This window comes from Patagioenas fasciata, chromosome 10, assembly GCF_037038585.1.
Source record: "Patagioenas fasciata isolate bPatFas1 chromosome 10, bPatFas1.hap1, whole genome shotgun sequence".
Lineage (NCBI taxonomy): Eukaryota > Metazoa > Chordata > Aves > Columbiformes > Columbidae > Patagioenas > Patagioenas fasciata.
Window position 1 is genome coordinate 2,454,597 of NC_092529.1, and position 22,667 is coordinate 2,477,263.

At 46.4% G+C, this 22,667-nt stretch overlaps 1 protein-coding gene across 1 annotated transcript; it reads left to right on the plus strand.

The window, feature by feature from the left end:
* Positions 1-650: 650 nt before the first annotated feature.
* Positions 651-1,316, plus strand: DNAJB8 (DnaJ heat shock protein family (Hsp40) member B8). The gene has a single exon (XM_065846028.1). The coding sequence runs from the start codon at positions 651-653 to the stop codon at positions 1,314-1,316; it is 666 nt and encodes a 221-aa protein (XP_065702100.1).
* Positions 1,317-22,667: the final 21,351 nt, after the last annotated feature.

Genomic DNA, 22,667 nt, shown 5'->3' on the forward strand with positions numbered 1-22,667 from the left:
ATGAGTTTTATTCTGGGCATTTATTTTGGTACCAACTTGAGAGATAAGCTCTTCTTGAAGTGTCAGGTTTGGCTATAAATTCAGAAGAGATCACAATGGTCATCTAATCATGATTTTAGGAAAAGGGTCTACTCTGGTTTTAAAAATGTCCACTTGAGAAGGTTCCAATGATCCGTTACCTTCATAATGAAGGACATGCAACGTATTTGGAGTTTAAATTTGGCTAATGCCACCTTTCAACAGGCAAAAAAAAAAAAGCTGATGAAGTCATATGTCACAGCTGTGAGATCGCAGCTACATCGGGCAACAGCAACGTCACGTGTATGATCTACGCTTAAAAATATAAGGACAACGACAACCAGCTCCACCATAGAATGAAGTCAGGTTAGCTGAGCAATGATTGGCTGAGCCCCCTCTGACGTCACAATCTCACAATTTGTGAACAACAGGCTTAAAAAGAAAGGATACAGTCCAACAACGTGATGTGAAACAACAGAGCAGATCAAGGAACTCAGCATCTACCCACCTCTGAGACGTGGAGCAGCATCAGGTGTCCAGGAGTCTCTGCAGGGTGCTTCTCCCTGGGCTTCACATCCTCGGTGGGGGAAAGGGACCAGGCACTGTCCAAACAGCCCCACCTTTCCTTTGAGATGAACCACTACAAAGTCCTCGGACTGCAAAAAAATGCCTCCCAGGATGACATTAAGAAATCCTACCACAAACTGGCACTAAAGTGGCATCCTGATAAGAATCCCAACAACAAGGAGGAAGCTGAAAAGAAATTCAAAGCAGTCGTTGAGGCATACAGTGTTTTGTCCGACCCTAAGAAACGATCACTCTACGACATGTCTGTTAGGGAGAGCAGATCCCACAGAGGAAGAAATGTCACCCAGGGTTACAACAGCTCCTTTGATCCTGCTTATGCATTCCAGGACCTCAATGAGATCTTTAGGGAAGTCTTTGGAGGGATGCATCCCCTTATACCTGCTTTCTGGGACCCCTTTTACAACATCCAAAACAACGGTGAAATCTGGCGCAGGACAGGTGGAAGAGGAAGAAGCTCCAATCTGTTTTCTGACTTTATGGAGTCATCTATGTCGTGGAATCCATTCAGTCCCTTTGAGGAGCCCAGCTCCTCCTTCACTGAGGCCAGAGCTGAGCCCCGTGGTGCCAGAACAGTGATCACCACCACTGAAGTGATCAATGGCAAGAAGATCACCACCCGGAAAATCATCGAGAACGGGCAGGAGACAACAGAAGTGGAAGAAGACGGCCAGCTAAAGTCTGTGACAACAAACAAGCTATTTGGAAATTAAAATGTCCCCCAGCACATGCATTAACTGCAAGATGTAGGATGCGCTCTCATAGCCCAACGAATAGGATCTACTACAAGCAGTAGTAATAAATGCTGACCTCATGACACAACTGATGTAGACTTCCCAGTAGTTGGGGACAAATACTTCACAGGTAAAAATATGGAGTTATGCTAAACTAAGGAGTAGGACTCTACTAACCCTGTGTAAGGTGATAGATAGCACTTGTTCAGTAAATAGGCATAGTAGATTGTGTGAGAACAACATTGCTGGTAGGCCAAAGAGAGCAAGTTGATTAATACAGCAAAAGGAGACACGCTGGTTGATGGACAGGTAAGAGAGTTCTATGACAAGCTACAGGTCCTCTTCGCACTCCTTGAAATGCCAATCTCAAAGGCTGCTAGCTGCAACAACCGAGATTTGTGTTACCCTCATACACAACCCTGAGGTTGTGTGAATAATACCCTAGCTTTGGTGTATGGGAAGATGCATATTCATTGAAAAAACTTTTTGTACACAGCCTAGAAGGTGGTGGATGTTCAGTGGGTCATGCAGAGCCTAGAGGAGTGGGACTGGCAGAGGAAAATACAAGGCAAGAAAGAAAATGCCATTCCTCAAACTGCAGAAGAAAACAGGAGCTTTTTACAACCAGAGACCCCGACAGAAACACTGTGTAGCTCGGGGGCTGAAAGTGAGCAGGAGAAGGTGAATTCAGTTCTTGGACTGGGAAAACCTATGGGTCCCTTTCCACTTGGAGTCGTTCAAATTAAAAAAGCTAAATTCAAACCATGAGCAAACAGACTCCAAGAGGCTGAGTTTACCTCCCTCTTTGTGCAAAGCTGGATGCGGAGACTTAGAGGATGCTTTACCCTCCTTATTGTCTTGCTCACAGCTGCAAGAGCTGGCTCACAATGCGTTTCTTGCCCAGCCTGCCAGCAGGCTGCTTTCGTCCTCCACTGAGCTAAGGAACGTGCTCCCCATGTTTCCGCCCTCCCTCTGTGCTGACATGAACTGCTGAGCCTTGTTTTGTGCTTGGCCAGATCACCTTAGGTGTTTAAAAATCTTACACGCCTCTTATTTTCGGTCCCACGCTACGTCCCCTTGAATTTCCCAGCTTGCCTTGCCCACTGATGTCTCCCTGGAGACTGGAACTCGCTTTCAGGGACATTTTCACTCTAATTCAGATCGCAATTGCTGCCTGCATTTGGGCAGGTCCTTGCATCTGTTTCCTCTGCTGTGAAATGGGAATAACAGGCTCCCATGCTTTGAAGGAGACTGCGAGGGAGTGATACTCATAAAGGACTCTGAACATTAAGCACCGAGTTAAATCAGCCACCTCTTAATCAAAACCTTTCACACTTTTGAAAATAAAAATGCAGCTTAAATCACCTTCCTTAGCAACTGATGCCATGCCCAGTTTGGAAAAACAGACCCAAACTGTATTTGTTATGTTAAAGGCTGCTAAGTGAGTCCCCCTCCCAGCAAGAAAAGGACACAGCACTGGGAGGCAAGTAGAAATCTAAGTGCATGCTGGGTTCACAGAAGTTGGCCAGCGGTGGTGGGAACAGGGACAACCTCGGTGCAGGAACAAACAGCATCTGCTGCTCCTCTGGGCTTTGGGAGCCATAGGCTGTTCCCGGAGGCACTGGGACTCCAGGGATTGCAAAGATTTGGGAGGCTTGGTGCAGAAAGAAGGTTATTTCGGTCAAGGCAAACAAAAGTAAATATTTTACCAATACTCTCTCTGTGAACATCATACTCATGTGAGATGGCCTCTTGGATTGATCTTATGCTAGTTCAGAGGAAGTCCAAGGTATGAAACAAAACAAATCAAAACACACACACTCACAAAAAAACCAACCCAAAACACCAAAACAAACCAACCCCCAAACTGCCAAACTGCACATTTTGGATCAGAAACAGAAACTGAAACGGTCTTTGGTCAAAATAACATGTTTTGAAATCTGGACCAGAGTTGAATTCCCAGTTCCTCAACCTTTTCAGCTTGCTAGGGCTAAAATTTTACCTCAGTTTCACTGCTAATGTAATGTTTTTTCTGTATGCCCATCACTGTTTCTTGATCTGAGATTAAGATCTACACTTCTTAGACCTGTCCTGCCTTGGGTCAGCAGTTCCCTCTCTTGCATTAGTATTTAAGGCAGCATCTAAGAGCAAACGCTTCCTTTGCCCATCCCTTGGTCAGAACGTTTCCATTGTTGCTTGCAATGGGGCACCAAAATCTGCAACCAGCACGAATATGGGAACATGAATCAGGATGGGACCCAGCTCACCCGGTAAGTGTTGAGTCCAGGGTGATCTGCAGATCCTCTCCCGCATCTCCCCCTGCAATCCAGGCCACAAAACATCTCACAGTACTTCCTGCAAGCAAAAAAATAGATGATATTAGAAAAAGGAGACAACCAGAAAGGTCTGATGGTAAGAGAGCAGGTCAGACTGCGTTAGCAAAGTCCTGCATTGCTACAATAGCAAGAAATCTGCCAGGTGTGCCCAAAGCACCCATGGAAACGGGTTGTGTCTGTGCTATGGAAAATAATATTAATAAATGAAGCTCAGCAAATCTTGCCAACACAGCCTTGGAAGAAAACCCTTGCCTGTCCCAGGATGTGGGATCAGACTGACACTGAGCCTGCCAGCAAAACGCTTACACCTTCAAGGAGTTTTTTAAAGCTTTTTCTCATGCCATTTGCAGCTGCAGAGCTGGAGGAGGCAGCACCAGATGTCCAGTAAAGCACAACCCGGGAGCCTTTGCCTCGCCCAGTTCCAGTTCTTTGTTCCTCTTCCAGAAATGCATCTTCCCTCTCAAAAGCTGGATTTTGGGACCTTGCCTGGCCAGTGGTGTGTCTTTCAGGTGTGTTCATGACTGAAGGCGCTTGCACACACTTGCATGTGCAGTCGATCCACCCACAAGGACCACAGGTACCAGCGGCAGATCCTTTTGCTCAGCTGCTGATGCAAACCAGCCCCTCATCCTTCCAGCCGCTGTTGGACACTATCCTGGTATCCACCTTGCCTTAAACCTTGACAGACATGACGGGCTAATTTCAAGCACCACCTCTGTTTGAACACATCATGTCTGGGTGTTTCGAGGCCTCCTGTGTGACTGCAGCACCAAACCCAAGCGCTGGGCACCGGGAGGAGCCGGGAGCAAAGGCGTTGGAGCATCATCATCGCTGTGCCGGGCCAGCAGCCTGCGCCGAGAGGCTGAGTCATTATTTTATTAGCAGGCCTCGCAACCACTTTAATGTGGGCTTAGGCTGCAAAAACAAAAACATACATAAAAGCATTTAGAATTACTTCATAAAATACTAAATCACAATATTAACCGACTGACCTTTGCTCTATGCAGACCTGCTAATTTTAGCAATTACAGCCAACAACTTGAACATATCAAGTGGGCAACTGTTTAACAATAATGACATCTGCTTGGAAAATCCAATTACGTCTAAACATCTTTAAATCCCCACTAGGGGATACCTGCTTTCTTTTTGCAACTGTTAGTCTCTGCCTAATAGGATTTTAAACTCGCAGCCTGCTGCACGCGGCGGTGGCCGCGGCCCCTCTCCCTGGAGTGGCAACAACAGGACCGCCAGCCCATTAAGCGGGGGAGCGAGAGTCTCTCCTCGGACAGTGATGGAAGCGGTTGGGTTTTTTGACAGCCTAATCTGATAGATGGGAGCATTAGCTGGATCCCCTCGCTGTCCCACTCCCCTCCGCAGCCCCCCAAAGTTACATGTGCTGGACACAGCCAGGGCTGATCTCCACAGGTTGTTTCTTGGGAAGGACCTTGCTACCAAAATGGGTTTTGCAGCCACTGGTGCCTTTCGTGGGGCAACCCACGTGAGGTTTCCTACTGCGATGTCCTCAGACACAAACTAGTTTTGTTTTCTTGGTTAACTGGTTTTTTCCTCTCCTTTCACCCTTCTTTCCTCCTCTACCCCCGGCTACTTAAATCCCTCCCCACTGCTCTCTGCTTCATGGGTGAAACTCCAACACCGAGATCCATAACGGGAATGGCTAAAAGTCAGCAGCTATGCAGTGGTTTTTGCAGTCATATTTCAGACCTGTAGGTTTTTCTTGCCAAGAAAAGAGATGCTAAAAGTAAATGAGACCAGTGAGGACTAGACCACCCAACTCTCCAATCAAGCCCCTCAATGCAGACCAGGATCCTTCGTCATGAAATCAAAGGTCCTTTTTCAGCCCCCAGTTATGCTGCTGCAACGCCCTGAGCTCTGCTGATCTGGCAGCAGTCTTGGCTCCACGGTCCCACTCCCGATCACTCAGCACCCTGGGCTGCAAAGCTATTGTCAGATATTTGAATTGAGATACAAGAACAGAATATTTCCGTCCCTTCTCCTCCCTCCCTGGCCAGCCTGGCTCTTTTCTGATGGAGCGTGCAGCAAAATCACAATCACATGTTTGCAGCAGTAGGAGGCCATTGGCATGGAAGTGACTGTGATGTCACTACAAACATTTCCACCCTATCCCATTTCTCCAGAACAGTCTCCTTTTTTATGACCCCATCCTGAGATCTGCAGGAAATCAAATTGTCCTAATTCTATTTTGAGCGCTGGTGTCATGGCATCAATATATAACGATGTGGTGTCAAGCTGGAGAAGCTCGAGCGCTCTGCCGCGGTGTCACAGCCGGTTTGTTTTGTGCGAGCTCCATGGGCTGGATCGCAGCCCCGCGGATGCCACGCTCGCCACGCTGGGGACGCGTCTGCTGTGCTAAGAGCATGAGCTGCAGGGGCAGGACGTGGTGCAGGTCTGGCTTTCATCCATCGGCAGCTCCCGCACCGCATCAGAGGTGACCAGCCGGGGCACGAGGGTACCAGAGCAGACACACAGATGTGTGGAGTTTTGGGTGCCCACCAGCCCCCAGGGGCTGCATGGGAGGGAAGAGAAGAGCACGGCTGCAAGGTGGTTGTGCAGGGCAAGGGAAGATGCAAGAGAGAGAGAGATCTGGGGGCAGACAGACACTGGCAAGGTGCCTGGGGCAACCAAATCCAAGCAGCGATCTGACCAAAACAGCACCCAGCAGATAGAAATTCTTGTCTCAACCAGGATTACTGTCTAAACAGAAAGAACCACAGATTAAGACCCAGCCTGACCAGCCATCTGAGATTCAAACAAGGGTTTAGATCCCACTGTGCTCATGGAACACTTCTCTGGTGCTTTCCACCAACGTGTGAACCACTGCAGACCAGAGCTCTCCCTTGTGCCTGTGTCTCACAGGGAAGAATCAGGCCCTGAGATATCTGTGCACAATTAAACTCCAGTGGTGTCCCCGCTTGATTTATCTCTGGCACCCAAATCTTATCTCCTCCTCAAAGAACAGCAGATCTAACACACGGCATACACAAAACACTTCTAAGCTGAGATCTCCAACAGAAGTAACAACAACTGCAGCAAAATTTTATCTATTGGCCGGAGAGTTTATGCTGGAAGAACTTAAGACATCCCACAAAGTCCCCTGCAGCAGAGCAGGAAAAAACACTGGTCTGACTAAAAAAGCCGTGGGAGAGACATGGTGGTGGCCCACAGCTCCTGGCAAGCAGGAGAATATGCAGCTTTTCAGAAGGTGTAGTGGGAACTTATCTTTTTTTTTTTCCTCCTAACATAAGGGACAAGACAATCCCATATATTTAAAGATTTTGCCAAAGCGTGCAGATTTGGATCCTGCATTAAGATGAGAGATCCTCCAAAGGACACATCTTTTGCAGGCTATGTTATGGGCGGATTCTCTTTGCAAAGACAAAAGAAAGCCTAGTGACAATTTGAGCATGTCAAGGCTCATACGAAGCACGCCAAGTCCTCATAGAATCACAGAATGTGTGTTTGCTCTCTGCAGTACCAGAAAATACACAAACTACAACCCCAGATAGGAAAAGGTATTAACCCTTGGGGCACTTTGCTTCTAATGAAACTCCACCATCTCAGCTGAACCTCACCAAGGCTGAATGTGACCCTTTATTTACCTTTGGCCATAATCGCTAAACTCACCGCATGCAAAGGAGCCAGCGCTGGGACCAGACAACAGCTTTCTCAGCTCCTGTATGGGGAACCTTAGGAACTGGAGGTTGCAGTTCGGCAGCCCGAGACAATGCGTCAGGTCCCATGAAATTGCTGGGTCATTAGTCATCTCCTCTCTGCAGCTTTCAGTTTCAAGCCCTCCTTTATTTTTGGCTACGATTAGCACTCAATTACATTCACCTTTGGTCACCCTCCAAAAAGCACCAGGCAAAGAAGCTCATGGGACTCAAGTACCACCCACTTCTGAAACATTCAAGAAAGTTCCTTACTGTTTGACTTCAGTATCTGCGTCCCCATCTTCCATGGGGCTATGCCCTGTAACTCTCTCTTGGTGGTTGGCATAACTTTGTGCCCTTCCTTCCCCAGACTCAGACCTCCCTGGTGCCCTTACAGGCAGCTCCTCACTTTCCCATGCCCTTGATCATTCAGCATCTTGGCTTGGTGATGCTGTTCACCCTCCCCACTTGCTCACTTTACCCTGAATTCCTCTGGCCGCCCTTCCAATGCCTTCCAGGAGCTGCTTTCCTTCCTCCTGCTGCTTGCTCATACTTTCCTTCCCACTTTGGACACTGCATCCCTGGAAAGAAATAGTTGCTGGAATTGCTGTGTTAAGAACCTGGCCTCTCCCCACCACCCATGACATGAGGAAAACCCTCAATAATGTTTAAACAGCCGCAGAATGAGGCCCAGCAGCATCAGGTGACTTGGCAAGGAGTGACGTTGGTGTTACAGAGACACACTCCAACATGGTTATAGTGAGGAGCCCGTGCAGGGTGATAACATTTTTTTAATCTTTTTTTTTTTTATTATTTTATTATTCCCTCTCTTGTGGTTCCTCCCGCTCCCAGAGCAAACAGGGGTTTTTATTGCTGGGGTTAAAAAACATGAATTTGCATTACATCCTGGCTCCCGCTGTAATACTTCAGTCTTGTTTCTCTCTCGTCCCCTCTCCAGAACAACTGATGCTATCACAGCCTGATTTAATTTCAAAGACGGATTGTGATTTGGCAGTCAGTGGGGGGAAAAGAAAAAAAAGCCAAGCTAATCAAAAGTCACCATCTGCTGCGTTGCCATGGGGATATTCCTCCCCAATAAATGTGCTCTTTGCCAAAATCACAGATAACAGCACTATAAAGGGTGGGAGGTGGAGTGGGGGGGAATCAAAGAAAGAAGTTCCGACACTGGGGGGAAAAACGAAAGAGAGAAACGAAGGAGAAACAAGAGACAGAAGAAGCAGGAGAGAAAAGAGCACGGACTACTGAGGAAAAAAATGATGAATGGGCCAACCAGGGAGAAGGAGGAGGAAATCAGAGAGACTAACAAACAGCTGACAAAGTGATGGAGAGAAACAGACAACTGGAAAGTAGGAAAGAGGAGAGACACCTCGAGACACTCTGCTGCATAAAATACCCAAACAAACCAAGCAGAGATAAGACAATTGCCCTCAAAGCCGTTTCTCGGGGGAAGGGGAGAAAACTGAAGCATTGGTGAGAATTCCCAGGGATGCTGGTTGGAGCTCAAAAAAGAGATCTTACCACTATTCGCATCGCAGTTACCAGAAATAAATCCCTGGATGGGACGGGCGGTGACATGTGCGGATGACCAGGGTCAGGTCGCTGGGGCTCCAGCAGCCCGGACGCTGCCCCACGGTGAACCATAAGGGTTTGTCATGCTGCAGCAGAGAACTGCCACCTGTGCGTTAACATACAAATTATTTGGAAATAAGCATCTTCAAGTTGTCCTGTTTGAGACGGCAGAGGGCCAGGCGCCAGTTGTTCAACACCCGTTGCTGCTTTCTGTTCCCCCGTGTGACGCTGGGTGGCAATTTGGGATAGGGAATATAAGGGCAAAAAGTGCATCTGTGCAGGGGGTCATTGCTGTCCCCAGAGCTCAGAGGGGTCTGCCCACACTCCCGTGCACCCCATCCACGGGCACTGGGCAAGGCTGTTGGCCAAAGAGAAATGGGGTCACTTAATGTGAAATGAGTAAAAGCTGTCAAATTTTAGGTCACAATGTGCTGGCTGCCCCCTGACCCTGCTTAGAGCGTGCATGTGTGTGTTGAGTGCTCCTATTAACCCCAGAGCAGCTCACAGAGATACAGGAGGCATCCTGCACCCCTCCCCAGCCCCAGCGGAGCCGAGCAAAGGGGTCACCTCGCACCCACATTTGTAGAATGGGTGGTGAATTATTCACAACAGAGGCACCACCAGCCTTTCTCTTCCTCTCCCCTGCTGGAGAATAATCCCAGAATAAATCCTAGGTTGTGTGAATTCTTCACTCAAAAAAATAAGTGAATGGCTTCTGCATGAACTTGTTTTGCAATTCAATACCAGCACTGATAAGAAATAGTTGCTGTGCGCTGACTGGAGAAGCGCAACACCACGTTGCCCATATCCAACAGTCAAAAACTTTGCACCAGTTCTTCTCGCTTCCCTTTGCTCCCACCTCCACCCCACATCAAAAGGTGCTGTAAAAATCACAAGTCTTACAACACGGCGTTGGATGCTTTTCTCAGTATAATCATTTCAGAGCACTGGGGTCACACTTCCATCCTTCTCTGCTCAACTGCATTAACGTTTTGTTTAGAAGGAAAGCTAAAGAGCCTCCCATCACACAACTCCAGGAGCTGGGCTTTAAAAGGGTAAAATAGCATATATCCCACAATAGCATTAAGGCCAGTTGAACCTATATACATGGAAAGAGATTGGTGGTTGGAGCAAATTAATCTAAAAATTAGAATGGGAGCTATTGAGTAGTATTTTTGAGAACAGCTTCAGTGAAGACCAAAGGCACTGGGTCCTCTGAACTCACATGGTCTCACCTGTATGAGCAGAGCCAGATGGGCTGTCAGAGCAGCAGAGTTCAGTACTCCAGATCCCAACCTCCCCCAATACCCTTACACCTCCAAGACCCCCAAAACACCTCTCCCGAGTCAGGCAACATCCAGGGAAGCAGAGATGTCCATGGCAGTAATGAGGCTTCTCCAGAGCCAGCATCTTCCCTCTGTTAGCGTGGTGGGACTCACCCATGGCTGGAGCTGAGAAAAGGTGCAGCGGGTTGTCTAAAGCCTCTTTATCCTCTGCAGACACAGAATGGTGGCCCCAGGGAGTCCTTTGGGCTGCTCTCCATACAGGACAGCTCCAGCAGTTGGGCCAAGGACGTCCCCCAGCTGTGTCACCCCCCGACAGGGTCCCTGCATGGGGAGGATGGAAGAAATGAGTTGAGAACGAATGGACCTAAAGACGGGAGAGAAAAGACATTGATGTGGGAACTGGAGAAATGGGGATGGGACATCAGCAAAGCAAAGGGCTAAAGCAAGGAGCATCGTGAAGAACGGAGCCCCCATCACCGTCCTTACCTCCATCACGTCTCAATTCCCCATCCTGCCTCCCTCTTTCCTCTTGCCGGACTGTTACAACATTTCTTTGTGTGGGAAGGAGAGGAGCTCCAGCAAAAGAAGGGACAAAATAGGGGAACAATGAAGATTTGTTCAAAATTAGAGAATGTTGTTAAACAAAATCTTTTCCAATACAGTCAGCCTATGGGTACTACTACTTTTCTCCCCCCTTCCCCAATTAAACAGCAAATTACACTTATCAAAGAAAAGAAGGTAAAGAGAAATCTGAAAGGCTGTGAGAAACCTTTAATTATTAGTATAGTGGCATAAAAAGCTGTTGAGCCCCTTAGAAACGTACATGGCCAATTATCAAAAAATATAATAAGAGATGCAGAAAGAAAGGTTTGCCTAATAAGTATGAATCGCAGGGCCATTTAGAACATCAGTGTTAAAGCATTAGAGTTAAATGGAAAAGTAAAAAAGGGGCTGATGGTTTTAACTATTTCACAGGAGGACAAGAGGTTGATACTGATAAGACAAGCAGTATAGTGAAGTTAATTATCTGCGGCCCTTGGTGCACAAAGCTTTTTGAGCTGGTGATTAATAGAGATAAACCATTCAAACTCCACATTTCTAAGGTGAATGAAGATGGCAGAGGAACCGCACAGCCCCGGCATACTAACTACGCTGACAGCCACGGCCTGGGTGGTTTATCGCACCCATCTGCTCCCCCTCCTCTAACGTCAGGGAGGTTTGGGAGGTACAGAGGAGGGGTGGCCAAACATCCCCAGCACCTCCAGGTGTTTGCTTCATCAGAGATAGCTGGGGCAGCTTCCTTTTAGCTAATAAAAATCATCTTCATGAAACGCTCCAGTGTTACTTCATTGAGAGTAACGCAATCTGGGGAATGCTTATATAAACTATTTAAAGCCACACTGATCCTTGTTGCATTGCGCTGGCTGTTTGTCCCAGGTCTGCTTGCTGCTGCGTGTGTGCTGAGGACCTGTCCTTTGGCTCCTCATCCCACCCACAGATAGAATCATAAAATGGTTTGTGTTGAAGGTACCTTCCCAGCTCCCCCAGTGCCACCCCTGCCACGAGCAGGGACATCTTCACCAGCTCAGGTTGCTCAGAGCCCCGTCCAGCCTGGCCTGGGATGTCTCCAGGGATGGTTCATCCACCACCTCTCTGGCCAACCTGGGCAAGGCTCTCACCACCCTCAGGGCCAACAATTTCTTCCTCATGTCTGGCCTAAATCTCCCTCCTTTAGTTTAAAACCATCACCACTTGTCCTATCTCAACAGGGCCTGCTTAAAGGTCTGTCCCCATCTTTCTTATCAGTCCCTTTTAAGCACTGAAAGGCGCAATAAGGTCTCCCCGAAGCTTCTCTTCTCCAGCTGAACACCCCAGCCCTCTCAGCCTGTCCCCACAGCAGAGCTGTTCCAGCCTCGGATCATTTCTGTGCCCTCCAAAGCACTGCAACCTCCCTGGACCAGGGGTCACTGGAGTAGGCAGGAGCTAAGAGTGCTTTAAGAAAGCACACACCCTTGATACAATTTTTTGTTTTAAAATCATAGAGCACCTGCATGGACGATGGGAATAAATTAAGTGGTCTGGTGCTTTTACGGGAAACAAAAATGTGAATGCAAAAGGATGGACTCAGCCCTTCACCTTTCTGAGAGATAAATTATGCACCATGAGGTTTATCGTGCTTGAGTCTGGCAGATAAGACCTAAAAAAATTGTAGGTTTGAATGGTCAATCAAGAGAGATAGATCCCCATCTTACAAGATTTCCAGCAAGATCTCCAGACCAAAGCAACTTAGACACGTTCCTGTGTCAGTTCTAACCTCCAGACCCTGGGATTTGGGTCAGACATTTCTCCAGATCTCCTGGAACTGAAAACTCCTGGGAGATATCTGATGCTTCCTTCTGGACTCCCCTAGATGCCACAAACTCTGGTTTTCTTCCGTTGTTTCAGTATTTCTGTCCAGGGCTCAGCTAGAAGAACAAGTTCAGAGACAGCAGCAAAAATTAAAGAGAAAAAATGGACTCTGTTTCTAAGCTTCACAAACCACTCAGTATGTAGGTTTCTGGTTCAATTTGATTCTAGGATGACTTTAGTGTTGGCTGTTATTTTCTCCAAAGTGGTTCCCTTGTCCTTGATAAGTTTGGAAAGGCATCTAAACTTCAGCATCTGCAAACAAAAGAATCTTATATTTTTGGCCAAACTAAATTGAATAAATTTTGTGTTTGTTAATTGCATCCAGGCCAACCTCACGCAGGGCCAAGTCTCAGCCCAGTGGGATTTGCACATGGCCTGGATACAAGCTATTGTAAATGGGGATCCCTGAAGGAAAAGCTGACAGATGGTGATTCTAAAAATGTTTGTCAGAGCCAGCCTTTGTGACACAGAAAACCCATAACCAAGGGGGTCCCTGAGTTGGAGAGATGGTTCTGAACTCGATGGAAGGCCAGGGGGATGTATTGGTACTAGAGAAGTTCGACTTGGCTTCTTCTCGTTGCCTGCCAAACCTGTTTCCGTTAGACCTCCTCTCTCTGATATCTGGTTATCTGGATAAAATGGAAACTGGATCGATGCTGCACCTGGTTTTCCAACTACACATTCCAAAACCACTCTGATTTCCATGCTGTAAAATAGGACCAAGATGGATATAGTTTATCTAAGCTGCATGGAAACCCTCCTCAGCCAGTCCCATGAGTGGGGTTACACAGCCTGGCTTGTGCATCAGCACTTTGGCGATGGCATCAACACCATAACACATTGGCCCATCTCCCTGTTAGTACCACTTGTCTTCTAACTCAACGCCTGCATTAAAGTTTTGGACCAGGAAAGGTCCCATCCAGCAGACACAAGCAGCCTACAAGGAAAAACTCCTTGTGGTTTTCTGGTCAAGCGCTGCAGATTCAAGCAAGGAAGATAAGATCAAGAAAATCATTTCCAAGTTGGCCCCATTCACAACAGCAGCATCCCAAGACACCGGCAGCTTTCCCAAATGGCTCTGGCGCAAACATTCTGCTTTTGCAGTTCAGATTCATCCTTGGAAACAACAGGTCTCTCCCTTCCCTTGTTCATCCTCGTCAGTGTCAAGTTTCAGTGGTTGCCAAATAAATTGGTTTCAGTAGCTTGATGCAAAGCAGTGAGAGAGGAGTTAAAACAGGATGATGTGCCGTGACATATGGGAGTCTGGAGCGTACCTGGACCCAGTCTGGGGCACACCAGAGCCCAGCTTTGCCAACAGCCTTGGTCACCTGGGGGACAGGGGAGCCGGCTCCAGCATGGCAGCACCGGCTCCAAGAGAGGTGACAAGGCCCTTGCAATCAAGTTCAAATTACATATCAGACAACACTCCCAGGAGCAGACTCCAGACAGCAGCTGCTTATTTTTAGACTGGAAAAGCCTTTTCTTACTGACACAGGTGGTGAGGCTGGAGCGCACAGAGCACCAGCAGCCATACGGCCGTCCCCAAAGGGGCAGCACCCACAGTCCTCCGAGCACTTTCCACCATCCCCTTCCCCTCTCATGGTGGAAAAGTATCCAAGTCGTTTGCTGTATCACAGCAGAGGGGACCAGGAGCAGCTCTCCCGACACCCTCGTGCAGCCCCGATGCCGCGTTCCAGCACATTTGCCCCACCGCGCTGACCAGCCTCGTTTGCTCTCCACCAAGCCCATCATCCCCCATGTTTGTCCACGCTCGTTTGGAAATTTCAAGAAAAGAATCCAGCACCTTGAGAATTGCTTGTGGTTCCTCCTAAAAAAACCCAAACCCCAGCTTTTCTGCACTGAGCTCTTCATCACTATAGTTGTAACCAAACCAGTACGCAAGTCCAAACACCCTGTTAGCTCCTTCAGCAACCAGAAAAGTCATTTGGATCAAATTATTTATTTAATGAATTTTGCTTTCTCCCTGCAAACAGCAAGCAAAGAGCCTGCAATGCTTTTGGATACATTCTCAAAATTTTCTGCAACCAATTTTCGTCACTTGCATCACTCATTGCAGCATTTGTCATCTGAACACTGAAATGTACATCCTTCGGCTGGCTCCGAGTGAACATACCTGCCACGTGCTTCTTTATACCCACTTAGGTGGTAAAAAGTTTGGGAAAACACAGAAAAGTAGTTTAGAACTGACCCCTACCCTTCAACATTCACTACCATTAACCTACTTTATCTGTTGCCAGTCATACTCATATATGTGTGTGTATGCCAGAATATTAAGAGGGAACAGGCAGAGCAAGTATGTTCTCCGTAACTTCATGTCAGATGACTGCTTTAGAAAACTGTACGTTCTTTCCCTTACATCTCTGCAATTATAGACAGAAAAATGCAGGAAACAAGGACTTACCTGAAAGATACACTTTACAGGGATGAAAAAAACAGAGTTCACAAAGTATTTTGGGCATGAAGATAAACATATTTAGAAAAAATACATAAAAAATAAATGGGCCATTCAGATCACCAAGGCTAAACAAGAGACAGCATTAAACAAGAAAACCAACTTTTCCCTCTTGGGGAACTCACCTTTTTGGACTCTGACTGTAGCACAAGGCTCCGCAGAGTCCTTCGGCTCCTGGCATCTTGCAAGATCCTGCAATATAGCATATTTCTTAAAAATCAGTGTGAATTCATTGGGGGGGCAGCGGTGGTGGGATGTGTTTCTCCAGCAGAAATCAAAATAGATATTTTTCTAGCAGCTTAAGTTTTATTTCTATTTATTTCTGTTCCAGAGACTTTTGCAAGGCAGGTTAGAGATGTGCACAGCCCTGTGGTGATGGTCACTGCAGCACAGGACAGGGACCCCGAAGACGCTCAGCAACGAGCAGTCTCACTTCTGCACATACATTGCAAAGAAATGCCTTAAAGTTCAGGAAACATACCCAGTCCAGAACATTCTACTTGGAGCAAGAATAACTAAACACCAGAATTTTGGCAGAGCAGGAATGGAAGGGCACAGGAAGAAGCAAAGTGTCCAGCGGAGCCATTCTGCCTCAAATACCAACAAGATTTTTATCAAGGATAACACAAGCCCTCCAAAAAAATCCAGCGTTGCAAGTTTGGTTCTGACGTGACCGCTCAGTTACACCCTGCGGGCAGGACACAGCTCCTGAGCAAACTCTTACCTCACCTATCATTTTTTGGTGGGCTTGACTCAATCGTGCTCTCACAAAGGTCGTTCATTAGCTCTTCTCCCTGCGTTACAGCTCCTGCCCCAAGTGTCCGCTCTGTTACGGTCGATGCTCCCAAGGCAGCATGAGAAACAGCCCAATTGCTCGTGCTGTCCTGTTATGGGAAGGTCTTGCTCTTCCATGGTCATATCTGGAGAGGAAATGATATAACACAACGGTGATGTCTCCGTGAAGATAAAGCGTTACTCAAAGGAAAATCAGGCTGCTTCACATTTCTGCTTTTTTTTCCCCCTGCCAGGCATTTGTTAGGAATTTATGCACAGTCTTTAGTCATCGTTGACTCACCTTCGCTCATTTGCTTTTAATCACTCTTCTTACAGCACAGGAAAGGTGAAGCTCTGCTCACACCTGCAGCAAGAGAGGTTAGGAAAGCAAACTGGTTAGGAAAGTGTTGGACGCATCCTCATCCTGCAAGCCATAGCTACTCATCCCATTGGCAGGACTGGGAACATGATGGACAGTCTTCATCCTCCCTTCCACCTCGTTGTGCTAATGACTCGTTTAAGGCAGTGCAACTGGGGCTTTCCACTCTTTCAAAGCAGAACAGTCCTGAAGTACTAATGCAGTCTGGAGAAACCCTACTTAAGCCAGTTTTTGGTCTGATAAAAGCCCTCGATTCAAAGGAACAATCCGGGCACCCAAAGGGCAGGGCTTGAGCACCCTGACTCACAACACCAGCGAGCGGAGTGGTTTCCAGCACCGGTCAGGATGAAAGGCTTTCAGAGAACAATTCGTAGATGTTTTTGGAAGTTCTGGAACACTGTAAATTAGCAAGCAAAGACAAGACACACAAAAAGCCTATTCCATCATAAAGTCTCTGCTACAGAGTCTGTTTTTCTGAGTTGTATTTTAGTGCAACTACTGATGATAACTCACTATAAAGCCCTAATAAATTTGCTGAATGGCATTTTTTATTTTACTTAGGAACCATGTAGCCATATGCTCAACTCCACTCCTCGCCTAAGTAAAGTTAGGCACGTACTTGGCATTTCCAGACATGACAAAACACAAATGTGCCTGTGACTGCACAAACGGGTAAGTGGCTGCTGGAAAGAAGGACATCAAACAGATTATACAGTTACTTGGGAAAAGCTGAGAGAGATCCTGGTGAATTTTACATACAAAGGAAAAGAAATCTTAGTCACAATGCACTGGGGCATTTGAATAAAAAGAATAAAGTTTAGAAATGGGAGAACTTTAAAACAGCAACCGTAACACTTTTCTGGCAGAGGTGAGAGTGACCGTTCCTGGGGGCAGGTTGTAAAACACGCAGATTGGAAAGATGTGGATCACAGCATCAATGGTTTTTAAGTTAATAGCGGATTTCAGGTTATAACAGAGATTCACTTAATCGCTATTTGGGATTAGTACACCTCAAATCGTACTAATTAACTGCTTGATTATTTCTGAAGCACCTGAAGAAAAAAACTGGAATGATCAGATATCTCCTGCTTCACAATATTCCTTCTGTTGCTAAAAACCAAAGTATCTTTTCAGCCTATAATAAAGCTAATTTGGTTCTCTCCATAACACCATGAACTTGCACTAAGTCACACAAAATGGATGAATTTGATCATATCTGCTTGGTACCCACAGCCACTCTCCCTCTTTTGCACATGCACTTACACTATTTTTAGCTATATGTGTGCATACATATACACGAACATATGTGTGTACACAAGTATAACACGCTCTTGGGTGCCCAAACCAAGTAGGTGGCTCATTGAATTCTAATAGTTTCTGCTTGCGAAGTTTTCCCATAAAATCCAACAATACATTTCAGAGTAAGAGAAAAAAGGGAGAGACAAAAGGGAGAGAGAAAAACCAGCTCTGCTGAATGTATGGAGCCTGGACTACTTCATTTCTGTGTGTTGAAACTAATTTGTTGCATTATGTTTCTATCTCTTGCATGTCCACATTGCCACAAGGTCTTATTTTTACAAAACAGACCCATCATTCTTTCCCACAGGATGAAAACATGGTTAAATACTTGCTGTAAAAAAACCATTATGTGATGTGCTAGCCAAATGATACACTAATACTCCGACGTAAGTGCTTTTTTGGCAACTACTCAAAGGAGCAAAAATTACATCGTTTTCAACTCCAGTGATGATAAGATTACACAAAAGAAAGCAAAATATACAAAACGGGTTGATGATAAATATTGTACAATAAATGGAGAATAAGCCGGTTTTCTTGCTGTCACACCCTTTGCAGTTTTCTGCAATTTTTCCATCACTTGAGGCAGCCACACCAATTATTTCCATCCTATCGGGTGTCCCCTGAAAAAAAAAAAAAAAAAAGACAAAAATAAGGATTTGAAAGATTCCTTTACAGGAACTTCCTCCACCAACTATTTCCTCCTTTTCAAACGGGGCTTTCAGAAAGGAAGCGGTGGCCAGCAGTGACATTCCCCACGGGAGGGACCCATCTTCCCTTCATATGTGGAGAAGCGAGAATATCCTCTGATGAGGCAGGGCAGGAAAAGAAATCATCCTTTCATCAGCGGTGTATTCTGACCGGATAGGTGTCTGGTGCCGTGGCCAAGGTGGTACCTTCAGAGGAGTCGTTTCCAGTTGGCTTCAAGCCCCACATTGCAGAAGGACAGTGAAGAGCCCATTGGCTTCTCCTCTACCCTACTCATTCCAGTTGGAAACAAATCAAGACATTAAAAAGGCAACACTTAATATTTTCTTACATCCTCAGTGAGGTGCTCAAGTATTTCTCCGTGTTGCTAGCAGGCACAGGGCTGGTAGAAATGTCCCTTGCAGTCTTTCACCTTTTCTTTTTCCCCAGTTTGAAACCAAATTTCCTGCCTTATGCGTATGTTTTTTGCTCCTTGTAAGTGCTTATTAGGTAGGTGGAAGGAACCATCCCAAATGCCAAGGCTGCGCGGAAGTTGTTTGCTTCGAGTAGCATTTGTTGTATACAGGTACGTGAATTACAACTGAGCACTCTCGGTAATTTTTCAAACAGAGGTGCACAGATGAGGTTCTCCGGGATGTGGTTTAGCACCAGTGTTGGGTTAACGGTTGGACTCGATGATCTTGAGGGTCTTTTCCAACCAAAATGATTTTGTGAACAAAGGAGGACAGTCAGGACAAGGCATGGACTTGGCAGACGGCGGATGGGAGCATCTGCAGCAAAGAAGCCGTTGGCTTCCTGATTATTCTCATTTGATGTGGTGCATTTATTCATAAATTCAAAATGTCAGGAATCCAACAAGAGTGGCGGACGGTGGATGAAGGAGCTGCTGTGACTCCAGCACCACAGCACCTGATTGCACGGACCCCCAGAAAGCACCTGAATCTCTGGGGAGCCCCACACACCCGTTGCTGTCCTGTGCTGCGTGGTTGCAGCTGCCACATGTGGCTGAGAGCTGGGGAGGCCCCGGGGGGGGCAGACAAAAAGCAGGAATTCTCCAGCAGCCCCACAGCAACATCCCTTTTTGTACAATGTTTGCAAGGGCAGACTGATGGGGAGGAGGCACAGAGAGGGGCACCAGCCCGGAGGTGGGATGCCCGTCGTGCACCTTCGCAAACATCATTTAGCGGAAGTCAGATGCCTATTTATCGCTTTCAAAGGGAGACGAGATCGGCTGTTAGTGCTTGCAGGATCAAATGGGTAAATTAGAGGCAGAAAAGATCGCCATTCAGGCTAATGAGATTTACACTCTCAAATCGAGTTACGTGGATGCATTATAGGGAGTTCGCATTGAGGGAAGCCAATTACCCCATTAGCACTAATAGGAATTGCACTAAGGCATCATGTGAGAAGACACATGCAAAAAGATCGCAGCTTTCCCTCACTTGCGTGGGATTGTTTTGCTGAAACAAGGCAATAACTGATGGATCTCTCTCCCCTCACACAGGCCAGGGTTTAGATGTTCAGTCTTGGCTTCATCCAGCCACTTCATTCATAACGCTGGGAAGGAAGTTCTTCCCAAAGAGTTGTTACAAGGAGGGCTCGGCTCTTCTACATCCACCACAGCCTCTTTTAAGAGCAAACATAACCCACCTAGGCCTTCTGCTGCTAAGAAAGCTGCGACCAGGGATGTGCCCTTTATCTGTGGCTCCTTCTGCCTCTCTGAGGTTGCTCACTGGCTTTGTCTCCAGTCGCTGCTGTTTATCACCATCTCCTCACTGGCGAGTGCCCAGTGGACACATTTATTCCCTGCGCAGTGCACAGAGGCATCTTAAACAGATACCTGTAACCCTAATGATGGTTCTTTAATGAAGAAAAGGCAGCAAAATTAAATGCGAGTGGCATATTACCACACTTGTTTTAAATTGATATTTAATTAAAAAGTTAATTATTAATTAAGTTTATCAATTGCACATCAGTTGTTCAATAGAAAAGGGCTCGTTCATTTAATTATCTGCATGCAACCGATAGTATATGCTTTTTAGCCAGGCAAGGTTATCTCTGCATCTCTTCTAATTTAGATCAGTTTAGCTTCTAATCTATCGAGAGTGCTTCCTTTTGCGAGCTTCTGATTTGATCTATAAATGTTTACTTACAGAACTGTTAGGTATTAGAAGCTGATCAAATAAAGGGAAGGGCTGCTCAGAGTTGCATTACGCTCACCAAAGGGCTCCCGTGTCGCTTTCTTGCAAAGAGCTTCTCGGGGTTTTCTTTAACAACGTGCCTGCCGTAAAAGTTTAAAAAAAAAAGATAAACATCCACCCCGAAAGTATGTTAATAGCCCAAACAACGGGGAATCTTCAAAGGGCAAGAGAGGCCTGAGAGCAGAATACAAGGATGGACAGCAGCACCGCTGCTGCTTTTGCTGCGGAGAGGAGCACGGGGCACGGCCATGGCGAGGGCAGCCCCGCGGCACAGCCACCCCAGCGCCGGCACAGGGGTTTGGGGAAAACACAGTGTTCCCCATCATCAAATTGGCCGAAGGCTCTTGCTCTCCCTTCTCCCTCAAACAACTCCTAGGTGCAAATCAACAGCTGTTTCTAGAGGGTTTTTGGATGCCACATGGTGAACCATGCAATAAACTCCTCCAGTACTCAGGCTGTATAACAGAAATACGCTGTGGAGGTTGTGACTCCTATCGTGTATTCTAGTAAATTATCTTGTATTTATACTAACTGCAAATCACAGTCCTGTTCAGTTTCTTTTAAAAGTAGCACTCAGTGCGTACATTTAAAATGTTAAAGGATGCTGGTGCATTAGTTCGCTATTGGGGACCAGACCTGCCTGGTCCTGAACACCAGTGAAGTTAATAAGAAAATGAGGGTACCCAGACCTTGGAACATTACGAGAAGTTATAGGTAGGCTCTATGTAACTCATTAGAAACAGCCAGTAGCCCAACCTTTGGGGCTTTAGCCACAAAACAGGTTGCAGCGCTTGCATCTCCCTGAATAGTTCTCTTATCCATTGCCCCATAGGTGACTTTTCACCACGGCACAGTCCCTGCACCAGGAATCTGATGCCAGTCACAAGCACAAGACAACATAATGCAGCAGAACACAGAGGGTAAGGCGAGGAAAAGGTGAGAGAAAGAGCAAGCTGATGGGCTGCCTTGAGGGGGCAATGCTGAAACAGATGTGTCTTTTCAGAGCCTGGTTAATCGAGAAAAGGAAATGTATCACAACAAGTAAATAGCTACGGCACTGCGGTTCGTATAATTCAGGTGAATACCCGGAGCCTGCAGCTCGTATTTGATCTGAAGACAACAAGCCCAGGGCTGTCTCCCATCTCCTGAATGAAAAGCACTAAGGGGAGAGGGCTTTTAAACGGAAGGTAATTTACAATGCAATATTGCCGGGGGTGGTGGTGCTGGTGTGTTTGTACAACTGGAAAGAGGATAAAAGAAATCTCCATGAATAGTAACTGTATGTTTATAGACGGGTGCCTCTTTGCCAACTCCGCATGCAGTGTGCATTCATCTCCACCAGATATTCAAGTGGCAGGACTTTTTCAAGGAACAATGTTTATAGAAAATGACTATTTTGAAGCTTTACACACAAGAATTTGAGGAAACTTAAAATTTACATTTACAAACATCATCAGTCACCCTATCTGACAAATCAGAACAGAGGAATCTGGCTTAACTACTCTAGATGGGCAGCAAACAGCAGTCGCTTTCTCCAGAGATTTGTAACATTGGTTAAAATGAGAAATTTATCATGCATCTGCCCACAGATACTCTGAAAGAAGCCAAGCACGGATTTGTGAGGAATTATTTATACCAGTCCTCCTTCTTGACTAGAGGACAAAACTGGAAACTTCCCTTTCTGGTGCATCACCCCACTCAATGTAGCATCGAGTCCTGGGATATTCCTTTCCTTCAGTGACAGGGCTCAGGTGAAGAAAGAACAACATCCACATGGACACAAGTTATCAATGAAAATGCCATATAAACAAGCATAAGAGATGAGGAACAAATAAAGCCAGCTTGCTTGTTCTTGAAGGTACCGCTGTACAACAAGATGGGTGATAAAGCGAGAGCTTTCTCTGGAGCTTTTCTACAACTGGGGGACATCAGAAAGTCCTTTGCCTTCCCTTGATGCAGCCTCTGCTGCATGATAAGGGGCGAATTAACACTGCAACCGCCTCCTAATAGGGGAGCTAATTTAGTTTGGCCTCCCCATTCAACCAGCTATTCTCAGAAAACCTGTAAGAATTTCATCTCTCTGAGGTCTTTAGGCTTTGTGGCAAAGAGAGGTTGAAGAAGGTACCTGGGGATAGATTCAGAGATGCTGGCTTGATGTAGGACCTCGCGCCACTTATGTCTGAATTCTT